At 40.8% G+C, this 12,195-nt stretch overlaps 2 protein-coding genes across 2 annotated transcripts; both read left to right on the top strand.

Moving 5' to 3' along the window:
• Window positions 1–552: 552 nt before the first annotated feature.
• LOC306894900 (insulin) lies at window positions 553–1,137 on the top strand (the record flags this gene model as incomplete). The annotated part of the gene is made up of 3 exons (XM_079457738.1): window positions 553–730; window positions 837–846; window positions 990–1,137. 3 exons carry the CDS (start codon window positions 553–555, stop codon window positions 1,135–1,137), a joined length of 336 nt encoding a protein of 111 aa, XP_079313864.1.
• Window positions 1,138–1,730: 593 nt separating this feature from the next.
• Window positions 1,731–11,973, top strand: scaf1 (SR-related CTD-associated factor 1). The gene is made up of 10 exons (XM_079455535.1): window positions 1,731–2,053; window positions 2,527–2,577; window positions 2,686–2,808; window positions 2,953–3,029; window positions 3,936–4,033; window positions 4,113–7,763; window positions 9,909–9,991; window positions 10,213–10,515; window positions 10,623–10,751; window positions 10,870–11,973. Exons 2-10 carry the CDS (start codon window positions 2,527–2,529, stop codon window positions 11,026–11,028), a joined length of 4,674 nt encoding a protein of 1,557 aa, XP_079311661.1. The 5' UTR covers window positions 1,731–2,053; the 3' UTR covers window positions 11,029–11,973.
• The last annotated feature ends 222 nt before the right edge of the window (window positions 11,974–12,195 follow it).

Genomic DNA, 12,195 nt, shown 5'->3' on the forward strand with positions numbered 1-12,195 from the left:
TTCTCTCTCAATAAACAGTGACTTACTGCAAGAGTTATCCTCAAAACTGGGGTGCTAATTAGTGACAAAGCCAACAGGGACAAACAACACAAACAGAAAAAAGGGATGAGCTGCTATGCTGGCACTCAGAAAACAGTGAGGGAAAGATTGATTGTAGAGAAAGAGCGACAGATAGACAGACTGAGATAAATAAAGAGAAGAAAGCAGCAGCACAGGTTTATATGAGACTTAATAGGGGTAATTAAAAAAGTGAGGTAACCAGAAACCAGAAAGGCAGCCATGACTGGGGTGAGCTGATAGGGGTAATTATTTCTACTGACTGAAGGTGATTTATTGGGGCTAGTTGTTCAGATCCAGCTCAGTGATGGACCCTCATAAAAGCTGACTGTATAAGGACAGAACAGACTGGAAAATAGAGAGAATAATTCCAGGACTGGTGGGCTGGGATGAGTTGAGGCACATTTTATCATTACAGGACACAGACAATCTGACCGGACAGAGCACCGTTTATTTGTTAAGTTGCATGATCTGACGAGTTTTATTTGCAGGAGAATGCACAAATCTGAAATTCTTCTTTTGTCACTGTGTGCCAGCTCTCTAGTGACACATAGTGGTTGTTTCGGTAACAGAAGGCTATGTGGCATGCAGTTAGTGGAAGCGCTGCTGCTCGTCTGTGGTGAAAAGGGTATTTTCTATCAGCCCGAGAGGCGTGTCAGAGAACACAATAATCGTAAATCAACTTTTGATGAGCATTGTTTTACCTAATATATTTATATATCTTTATGTGTATGAGGGTGACAGAAGAGTATAATATTTGTTTGTGCACGTTTATTCAGGTAGTACTTTGTAAGGTCTATTTGAGTCTTAAAGAAAGGGAAACTTTGTAAAACAAATGTTTTAAAGAAACAGTGTCCTAGTAATGCAAAATAAAAAAGTACACGTATAATCTTTTTTAATTTAAATTTTTTCGTTGCTCTGTTCTGTAACAGGCGTCATGATGGGGAAAAGCGCCCTCTTCCGGCGACAGGCTGCAGTGACTGTGCAGAGAGGACACGCGTTTCAAAGAGAGGCATTGTAAAGCAGTTCTCTCATCTTTACTGTGATTACTATGATCTGGAGAATTACTGCAATACATAGAGAATATGCCACACATGCTGCTAAAATAAATATAGGCACCATTACATTGTTTAAGTAGCCTGTACTGCAGTGTTAAGAGAATATATGTCAGTGACACCATGTGCACGAGATTGAATGAAGGAGTATCAAATGCGAGATATTTTGAGTTAAAAAATATTAAAAAGAAATTTGCAAGCATAAAAACAAGTGTAGTTGTTTATTTTGAGTTGATCTCTGGGAATACATGGGATTATATCTATATAGCTTGCATGGGCTATGTCAAAATCATATTATTACAGTTTGTTGGGGGGGATTGAGAGATTAAACATTTAGATTTGTTTTAAATTAAAACATGAAAATAACATGTAAAAAGATCCTGAAGTGTAAATATAAAAAAAATATTTAATAATATATATAAATAGGTTAAATTGTGTAGACAGTAGATGATAAAGGGATATATTTACAACATAAAGTAGCATAGGAGAGATTTATCTTCATTTGTTAGTTTCTTTATAAACTTTTGCTGTCACACCATATGACACATTTATTTGTTAACTACCCATTTTGTAACCACTTGGTCCAGACAACCATATCAAATTAATGGGATAGAGGTTACAAGGGAATAATGCTAAAATGTTTATGCTGAAATTTAAGGGGTCAAACAGATATTTTAAATAAGTCCATTTTATCCCAAACGCTGCTTTTACAGACGTTGTAATGAAAAAACTACAACATTTCCCATAAACCCAAGCCGGCAGAATCACAGAAGGGAAAGCAAAATGGCGGAATCGGATGGGATGGGCCTCTTATTGTGTTCCTAATAGAAAAATGTTTCATATCTACGTGCTGTTTCAAAGTTAACTAAAAACATCTCAAAGGCTTCTAGCGAGTTTTCAGCTTTGGGATTTACCAGTCGGTTGATATTTTCACTTCGAAGGTAAACCATTGCTTGTTTACGTTAGCCAGCCGGCTAACATCCATGGACGAGAAACTGTATGCAATATATTATTGTAGTTAGAGCGAACAGGTTGGAGAAAAATAGCTGCTAGCAATATAAAATGCACTCAGCACGATGCCGTGTATCGTTTTAAAATTGCCGTGTTTTCATGACAGTTTACAAATGAGCACACGGGTAGGAAGCACTGCAGTGGAGCAAAATCATTGATTGCATATATGATATGTCTGTAGCATCTTACAGTAGTTTCATCCCCTGCCCACTATTAGTGCTGTCACTGTGTGTAGAATTTAAGTTATAGTGTTGTGAATTAAGTGTCTGTAAGAGTTGTTTAGGATATGGACAGATAATTGTTGCAGTAGTAGTTTCCCATATCCTTAAGATTTCCTTTGGAGCATTTGCCAGATCTGGTATCATTGAGCAACAAATGTTTAAATGTGTTGTGTTTTGTCTAGATGGGAGCAGATGGACAGACGCACAAGGATGAAGAAGTTGTGCAGGCTAAGGTAAGTGATCAGTAGGAGCAAACTGAAGTCAGTGCCATTTGACAGTACCGGTAGTTAAGATTCAGAAGCAGTGCTTTTCTAAATATTGCATGTCTTGTAATGTTGTAGTCACAGAATGAACAATGTTCAGATGAAAACGAGGAAATTGAGTCTAAGGCAGAAAGAAAGACAGCTGGCGTAAGATGTTTCCAGGGAAACAGAGAGACCTCAGAGGAGGAACCAAGTGAACTGGTACAGTACAATAAGTGATGTATTTGAGGTTCATTGCTTTTAAATATCATTACTGTCTCATTATGTTTCTTACATATTTGTAATTTACCCATTCTGAACCCGGTAAACTCAGCTGACCCTTAGTCCATATGACTTGCTTTATAGGGGGCTGCTGTTGTGACTGCATCTGAACCTGTGTGTTTTGTGCCTCAGCTCATCTCACAACCTCAGTACCTGGACTGGTAGGTGCTTGACAATAAGATCATAGCTTGACCTGCCACCTTAAATGCAAGGAATGTGATGCAGTTGCCAAGATACCTTTGTCTGACCATGTTAAATATGTAGAAGTAAAAAAATAGCACAGAAATGCATGGGCTTGTCTGTTGTGTTACATTTGTCCTGACGACCAGAGTGTGTCTTGTATTTTGTCGCCTTTGCACAAAAATAAAATGTTATGATAAAATAGTAATTTAAAAGCTTTTACCTGTGGTTGTTATGTCTGTTTAAATGCACGAATGAAGTATTAGATTCGTTTTTTAATTTTGTAAACCAACAGATAACATTTTTGTATTACCAACAAAACACAGACATCTATTAGTTTCAAACGATCTGGAAATCCAGTGTTATATCCACCGCTTGAATAACATTCCTCACTGAAATGCAGTGAACTAACAAACACAGCTGAACTCCTCAAACACAGCTTGACGTGTGCACATGCTCATTCTCCCACTCTCCCTGGTTGACACATGGGTGTGCTCTTTCATCTTGCGAGTTGATGTGTGGGAGCGCCTTTATGGGAGAATTGTCCAATAAGAGACTAAGAAAAGTTGGAGAATTTCATGTTCGAAAAAACCTTTCCGAAACCTATACAAACGCTGGGGAAGTGTAACGAGCACAGAAATACTACGTCATATATAACTTGTTTTTTGAGATGTTGACCATGTCAAGCATGAGAAGCCAACACGTTTAATATTGAAAAGAAGTCAGAATGCATGAAACACTGTGGTATCTCCCCTTTGAGAACATTTGCCTCTCATATGTCTTTGAGTATGAATTACAGAGTAGTACAGTTATTAATACATACATTTTTAGTTTGTTTTATATATACACGGACATCGTACAATTTAATTGTTTTCCATCCTGTTTAGTGACTTTGTGGAATTAACAGCAGAAGTGAGGGTAGAGGATGGCTCATCTCTTGCTTTGTTAACATCTGTTATCCCCAGTGTTGGACGCCAGAAGCCAGGTAGGTTCTGGCTTCATTGATGATTTATGTCTACATATTGTACTATTTCTTGATTTTCGATTTTGTCTCCCTTTGTTAGGATGCATTCTGAATGGACATTTTCTCCTGCGGCCACCTTTGAGGAATAAGAGAGGTTCTGTAGACTGTTTTTTGCCTTCAGGCCATAATCCCGGATGGTGTTCAGATGTAATTCAAGCCTGGGGGCAGATGCAACTGCCCTCTTCTTTCAAAACCTCTGAGAGAGTCATCGAAATGGCCAAAAGCCCTCTTCCTTCATCACCCTCCAATTCGCCATCATCTCCATCGTCGGCTCCCTCTTCCCCCTCCTCCTCCCCATCATCTTCCTCTCCTGGTACAAACTACCACGTGGATGAAGACAGAGGCTGTGTTGCAGACAACAGGACCAGCAAAGGCACAGGAGACTTTGTGTCATCCACTTCATCCTCTCTGATCCCATCATCACTTTCTGTGCCACCTTCTTCTAATCCTCCACCTCACACATCCTCATCATCCAAACACCCTTGCAATGATAGACAGAGGGAGGGTGTAGACAATGACATATACGACCCCTTTCACCCAACCGAGGGGGAGGGCGAGAGGGAAGAAGCGTCCTCTGAAGACGAGGAGGAAGAGGTTGACAAGTATGATCCGTTTGAACCCACTGGATCCCCAGCTTCAGAAATCGAGGAAGAGAAAATATGCATGGATAGCAGCATTATTAGTGATGGGAATATAATGAAAGGCCATCGAAAATTTGAAATCGATCCAACTGCTGAAACAGAGGCTGGGCCTCCAGATTCAACAGAAACTGTTGCGTCATCTTCCCTGTCTAATAATGTACTTTTAGAGTCTAACAGCAAACAATCCATCAAGGACAGAGCCAGAGAACAGGGAGCGAACCTAAGAGAAATTGGCACAGACTCTGAGCACTCTGAGATAGAAGAAGGAGAGATAGTGGGTGCCAATGAAAGAGGAAGAGAACAAGCGATAGAGAGAAGAAGGGAAGTATTGCTTCCAGCCTCAAGCAGTCCCTCTTACCTTCAGGGCAGCGGCCCAAAACCTGAGAGGATTTTGCGGGTCTTAGAGGGTGATGGGTTTGTGTCAGTTTGTGCTGATGAAGAATGGGAGAGGGAACCAGTGGCTTCTGTGGGTTTGGGAGATCTGAGACGAAAACTGACAAGCAGGCGGAAAGAAAGATTCAGATCTTGTCCCTCCTCTGCATCCATATCACCTTCCCCTGCTCCGGTTTTGCCCTTGCCTTTGCCCTCTCCACCTTTTCCCACTTCTCCACCCCTATGTGCTGACAAAAGGATGAATCGTAAATCCTCCAAAAGTTCAAAAGACAGGGATAGACACAAGCGTAAAGAGGGACGAGTAGAAAAGGAAAAGGAAAAGAAAAAGAAAAGGAAGGATTCTAAGGAGTCAGCTGACAGGAGTAGAGACAGCAAAGAGAAGGATCGTGGAAGAGAGGACAACAAAGACAACAATAGGGAGAGTGAGAGAAGTTGCAGAAGTGATAGTCGCAAAAGGAAAAAAAGGTCTCCGGAACACTCCTCTCGCTCCCACTCTCAAAATGCCTCTCATCATACTCCCAGCCGTAGGTCATGGTCCAGCCACTCTGAGGACCACCACAAAGATCGTGACAAAGCTCGAGAGAGAGAGAAAGAGAGAGACAGCAACCATGAAAAGGAAAGGGATAGGGACAGATGGGATGATGATAGACACAGAGAGAGAGACAGAGACTCCAAAAGAAGGGATGAACGAAGGAGAGATAGAAATGATGATAGTAGGAGGTCAAGCAGTAGAGAAAGACAAAGTAAAAAAAGGAGTAGAAGCAGCGACAGGAGAGATCGAAGGAACGAAATGGTGAGGGGGGATAGGGAAAGAGACAGAGACAGGAGAAGAGATAGCAGAACTGTTGTACCCCCGTCCATTCAAGATCTCAGTGGCTCTGATCTTTTTGCAATCAAACGTACTATAACTGTTACCACCACTACAACCACCACCACACTCCCAAGTTCACCACCCCATAGCCAGCGGCATTCCAGCAGCCGATCCCACAGCTCAGACAAACACCATAAGAGGAAGAAGAAACGAAGAGGAGAACCTGATGATGAGGAGAGAAAAGAAGAGGATCACAGGAGCATGTCTCGTCCCACCTCCCTCACCCCTCCACGTTATCATGAATATGAATCAGACCGTCCTGAGGTAGATATGCTTTCTTTGGATGGGGAAGCACTGGATTCAGACTATCCCTCTCTTGAGGACTCGCCGCTCCTTCCCCCGCCTCCTGAACCCCCTGTTCCAAGCCCCAAAATTAAATCTGTAGCACCCAAGACCAGCCGACATAATCTGAAGAAGAAATCCAGATCTGGCAAGAGAGCTGGACTGTCTGAATCAACCTCCTCTTCATCTTCTCATAGACCAAAAGTCAAAAGTAAAAACCTCCTTCATTCTCTCTCACCACCTCTTTCTGCATCCTCAGGCAACAACACATCCCTTCAACCCACGGCATCTTCATCCATAACTAAACGGGGACGGAAAACTGGTAAAGATAAAGCAGGAAAGAAGGATATTGGCCGTTCTGGCAGGTCCAAGAAGCTAAGTGGTGGTAGCAGAAAGGGTAAGCTCCAGTCTAAAGTGTCTGTTCTGGTGCGTGAGGGTGTCAGCAGCACCACGGGGAACTCTGGGAAGTTGGGTATTGACCTTCTCGGAGCTAGTGGAGCTTCAGGGCCGTCAGTAGTTGGTGGATCTATAGCTGTGGTGTTTCGCCGGGACAATGAGAGCCGGTCGCCCTTTCTTAAGCCCTGCTCAGAGACCCTGGCTCTTCCAGGGAGAAGCAAAGACTTAAGCAAAACTGGAAAACAGCGTAATATCCTTAGGCCTCCTTCTTCAACCACCTCTGGTGGACTGAAGTCAAAAAAAGCTAAGCCCAGCTCTGCTACTTCCACATCCTCATCTACCTCTTCCCCTACATCATCATTGGCAGCAAAACGTAGAAGGCGGCCTGGAAAGAAGGCCAGAGAGAAAGGAATAACTGTGGATGGAAGTGATGCGAAAAATCCTAATAGTAATTGTAGCACGGTGGGTGGTTGTTGGTTGGGGGTATCTTCAGAAATGCAGCCGTTGGTTGGGGTTGGATCCAAGCTGTCAAGTCCGCCTTCAGCTCTCCCTGGCCTTACTCCATCCTCCTCTTCCTCATCCTCCTCTTCCTCATCAGCAAGTGTACTTCCTCCATCCTCGTCGCCACCACACACATCGCCGTTGTCTTTGCCCCCATCTCGAGAGACAAGGGAGTCATCACCAGACTCTCAAACCGTTGACAGTAGCTGTAAGACACCAGAGCCTTCATTCCTTTCAGAGGAGTGCCCCAGTCAGTCCAAACCCTCATCTCTCACGCCCTCAAAGTCCCCTTCTAGCCCTCCAAGTCTGTTGTCCTCACAGATCAGGGGGGAAACCATAGCACAGTCAACTTCCAATGCTAAAACTCTGCCACAAGATGATCAGAAGACATCACCACAGTGCTCCATTTCATCAGCTTCAGTGTCGGCCTCCCTCTCTCATTCTTGTGCTCCTCTTGCAAATGACCCTTCCTCTTCCTCCTTGTCTTCAGTGTCCTCATCTTCAATAAACAAACCACCGCCACCTCCCCCTCCACCCCCTTCAGCTCCACCGTTACCCTGGAGTCTGCAAACCGGAGTGGACTGCACTGCTGGAGGTGTTTTAGCATGTAAGTGTATAGTAATTGTTTTCTAATACCATTGAATTTAGTAACCATCCATAGGTTGCTTTTCCACCATTGTGCCAAACCATTCTAAGCACAGTCTGAAACTGTTATAGTTATGTTTCCACTTGAGCCTGGTTCGACATTGAAAGATTATTGGCTCTGAATTTTTGGCACGGTTGTCTAACCATGCTGAATCGTGCTAATGAATGGGCGTAAATGTGTTATAGCTCAGCCTCTTGTGTTACTAAGGCAGTGCGTGACACGTTGTTTTTACATTCTAAAAATTTCCTTTATCAGCCCTGCAGAGGAAAATGAAACTATTTACGTACCGTCTGGCAAGGATCGGCACTGAGTGGAACAATTAAGCAACATGAACGATTTGGCGCGATGGTGGAAAAGCACTTATAGAATGTGTACGGTTTTTGAGCAGTTAGCCCAGTTAACAGTTAAAGTGATCACCCAAATATGAAAATTCTGTCATCATTTACCAATACTCCTGTCATTTAAAACCGGTATGACTTAGTATTCACAGTGGTTCACTTTTTCCACATTTTGTCATGTTACAGCCTTATTCCAAAATGGATTCAATTGATTATTTTCCTCAATTCTACAAACAATAGCCCATAATGACAATGTGAAAGAAGTTTGTTTGAAATCTTTGCATATTTTATAAAAATTGAAATACTTTTGTGAATACTTATGTACATGTACTTTATTTTAGTTTTTAGTTTTTTATTAAATTTGCAAAGATTTGAAAAAGAAAAAAGAAAAAACAAACTTCTTTCACATTGTCATTATGGGCTATTGTTTGTAGAATATGGAGGAAAATAATGAATTGAATCCATTTTGGAATAAGGCTGTAACATGACAAAATGTGGAAAAAGTGAAGCGCTGTGAATACTTTCTGGATGCACTGTATTCCTCAAAACCCAAAAGATTATATTTTGAAGAAAGTTGCTAACCAAACAGCGCCGACACCCATTTATTTCTATTGCATAGACACAAAACCAATGCAAGTGAATGGGGGCCAGTTAACAACATTTTGTATTCTGTGGAAGAAAGTCATACCGGTTTGAAATGACAAGAGAATGAGTAAATGATAACAGAATGTTACACACAGGTGCACCATGCACACAAACCAATGTAGGGGTCCGATCACGTAAAAGCGTTTATTCCCGTTGGATTGTTTTCAGTTGAAAGAGAGTGTTTAGCGCGCTGCTTATGCGGGCTGAGTATGTGTGTAGTGTTTACCGACTTCTTCAGGTAAAGCGCGTATATAAAATGTTGCGGCTACAGCCCTGTGAGCGTACAAAACAGCGTTTCCAAAACTCTGTCACTGTTACAGACTGCCTGGGCATATGGAAATGGATGTAGTTTGTCTGTAAATATTTGAATAGTTTGTTGCCAGACGGACATTTGTGCTGCATGATTTACTAAAAGTTACATTGAAGTACTATTTCATAAACGGAAAATGTAAATGAGAGCAGCTTTTTGCATTTGTGTGTAACAGTTAAGACCGTAAACACAAGTACGACTAGATGACGCCATGAATATGATGATTCGCATTTGATTGCATATTGATTTGCAAAACATAACTTCTAAACAAGATGTTAAAAAACAATGTTTTTATTGTGCATTCAAATTTATATAAAAGAAACTGCAGTTGGGTTCTTTTGATTAGGTAATAATATAAAATACAGCTAACACAACAAAACATGATTTTAAAAATTATGTAACGGAGTTGTCTGTTTTTCCAAATAAACTCTTTACATCGAGTTGAATTGTTTTTAAAAAGTATTTAAAGTTGTTTTAAATGATTATAAAAGTTTTGTAGTAACAATTGTACAGGAACTTTGACGTTGACAAGAAGTTGGATTCAGACCTTTGAATGTAAACTTTGAGAACCCCTAGTGTAGACGTATGGACCAAATCACATTCATTGCATAGACAAACAAAAAATATGTGATTCCCATATTTGCACATACCAGACCCACAAAACACGATCACAGATGTGTGCATGTTGTATTTTTACACTTATTGTGTTGTCAAAGTAACATATTACACCCAAACTGTATTACTTTAACTTGCATTACAATTAAACGTAATATTGTCCAGCTGATAAATGAGTGACTATTAAACTTTTTCCAGTGACAGCTCTCCTCTTCAAAATGGAGGAGGCCAATATAGCCAGCAGAGCCAAGGCACAAGAGTTCATCCAGGCCACAAGTCAGGTAATATCGGTTGCATCATATATGATTATAAAATAAACATCAATAATATATTTTTTTGTTGGTTGCAAAAGTTGTATTCTGAATGTGCAATCGTTTTGGAATAATTGCGAAAGCCTAATCTCTGTTTCTGTCTTCAGTTGTAGATATGACCAACTCTACCAGACATTAAGATTATGAATTCTGTGCTTTCATTGATTAATTTCCCCTTTATGATTGCACAGATTCTCTCTCAGGCTAATCAGACCCAATCACAGCCACACCCTCCTTCATCTTCCTCATCCGTGTCATTGCAAGTACCGCCTCCTCCATCACACGCCCAGCCTCCTGGACCAACTCCTGCACAGTTTATTCTTCATAGCTCTGTCCCATTGGTTGGCTGCACCAAAACTCCTCCCCCACACTTGCTCCCTGGACTCTCAATGGGTGGAGGCTGTGCTCAAACTCCGCCTCCACCATTGCCAACAGGGGTGTCAGGGGGCTCCAGTGAAACGGGCTGGGACAATGAAAGTAAAGACCCTGACAAGGTATCTACACAAATCCCTTCGTCTTCTATTTAAGATTATAAACTTTTCCTCCTGTTTTACTTGTATAATATCTATAATACAATTATTAATAATTTATATTTGCTTAGTACCTGAAAAAGCTGCACACCCAGGAGAGGGCAGTAGAGGAAGTCAAGTTGGCCATCAAGCCATACTACCAACGCAAAGACATCAACAAAGACGAATACAAGGACATCTTAAGGAAAGCTGTGCACAAGGTAAAGATTGCTTCAACCACCACACAGTGCTAATAGATATTCATGAATGTTCTTATGTGTTCAGTATGTTTGGTATGACACTGTAAATAAGTGACTAAATCTAATTTGTACCTCACAGATTTGTCACAGCCGAACAGGGGAGATCAATCCGGTTAAAGTGAACAACCTGGTCAAGCTTTATGTCCAGAGGTACAAGTATTTCAGAAAGCACGGTCGCAAGATGGACGAGGAGGAAAAAGAGGACAGAGAGTCTGCCTCCATGCATTCCTCGACATGATTGGACAAAGACCGTTTATTTTATATCTGGTTGAACAAGTTTGCAAAATCTCCACCCTTGCACGTGTTTAGGCCAACTGTGGCTATAAAGTGACACTCGTTTGTTAAACTGCTCTGTTTCCCTGTGTGTGTTGACTTCATGTAAACATCTGTACTCTACCTTCCTTCCCCACTCGCTTTCTTGTCTTGCTATAAATGTGTATGGATGTAGATGCATTCAGAAAGTGTTCTAAAGTATATGCTCGAGAGAGAGATAAAGACGGCACACTATTTTACACTTAATGTTTAACCTGTATATACTTTTAAGCACACTACACAGGTGTTCTTTTCTCCTCTCCATTTTGGGGTGCACATTTAAATATTCAGCTAGAACACACATTTAATATTAAGAGTTTATGCGTGAGAGAGAGAAGCATAAGAATAGAATGTTATCTTTACACCATCTGCTTTTCTTTAGGATGGCATATGTGAGTGTGATTTTTCTCTCATTGTGGCAAAGAGCATTTACGTGTAGGGGTACTACTTAGACACATGACATTATCTTTACCTACACAAGTTTTGAGGTATCTGCCGAATGGAAGGTATGTTCCAATTCTCAAAGAAAAGTGAATGTACATGGAACAGATCGACAGATATCTTTTTTTAACCAAAATTTTATCCAACTGATTTTAAACTGACCTCTTCTCATCAACCAAGTAAAAAATATGTTTCCCCAGTCAAAGTCATCTAATATAATTTAGTCAGCAAACAACATTTGAAAAGAACCAGTGTATTTGAATGGTTGCCCCAAGAAGCATGCGTTTTGGATTTTATTTGTACTGAAGAAAATTAGTGATTTTGAGGGTCACTTGAGAGATAAACTTGTGTCCAACCTCAAAATGAAGAAGTCTGACTCTTTTCTTAAACATTAAATTTTTCAGAACTTGTATAGGCGTTTAACATCAGTATATGCCTGTGTTTGTGTATTTGTTACATTATCAAACACAATAGTTTTTTAAACTGATAACATGGAGAAACAGTTCAATTTGAAGTTCTATTACAGAACTTGCTGTGGTGACAGCACCATCTTGATGGTAAAAATAACAGTGATTGAAAAGTCTCATACAAATTGACAGAATTTGGCTGTCATGTGTTTGTACAAAGTCAAAGTATGTAGAGGGTAGAAGCT

Source organism: Barbatula barbatula (assembly GCF_947034865.1).
Source record: "Barbatula barbatula genome assembly, chromosome: 5".
NCBI classification, from domain to species: domain Eukaryota; kingdom Metazoa; phylum Chordata; class Actinopteri; order Cypriniformes; family Nemacheilidae; genus Barbatula; species Barbatula barbatula.

What these genes read in the sequence shown, in the direction of transcription:
- scaf1 (XM_079455535.1), top strand. Translation starts at nt 2,527, where the DNA reads ATGGGAGCAGATGGACAGACGCACAAGGATGAAGAAGTTGTGCAGGCT. An exon ending in CAACCTCAGTACCTGGACTG is followed by an intron (nt 3,030 to 3,935) that starts GTAGGTGCTTGA and finishes CATCCTGTTTAG; the next exon opens with TGACTTTGTGGAATTAACAG. An exon ending in TGCTGGAGGTGTTTTAGCAT is followed by an intron (nt 7,764 to 9,908) that starts GTAAGTGTATAG and finishes AACTTTTTCCAG; the next exon opens with TGACAGCTCTCCTCTTCAAA.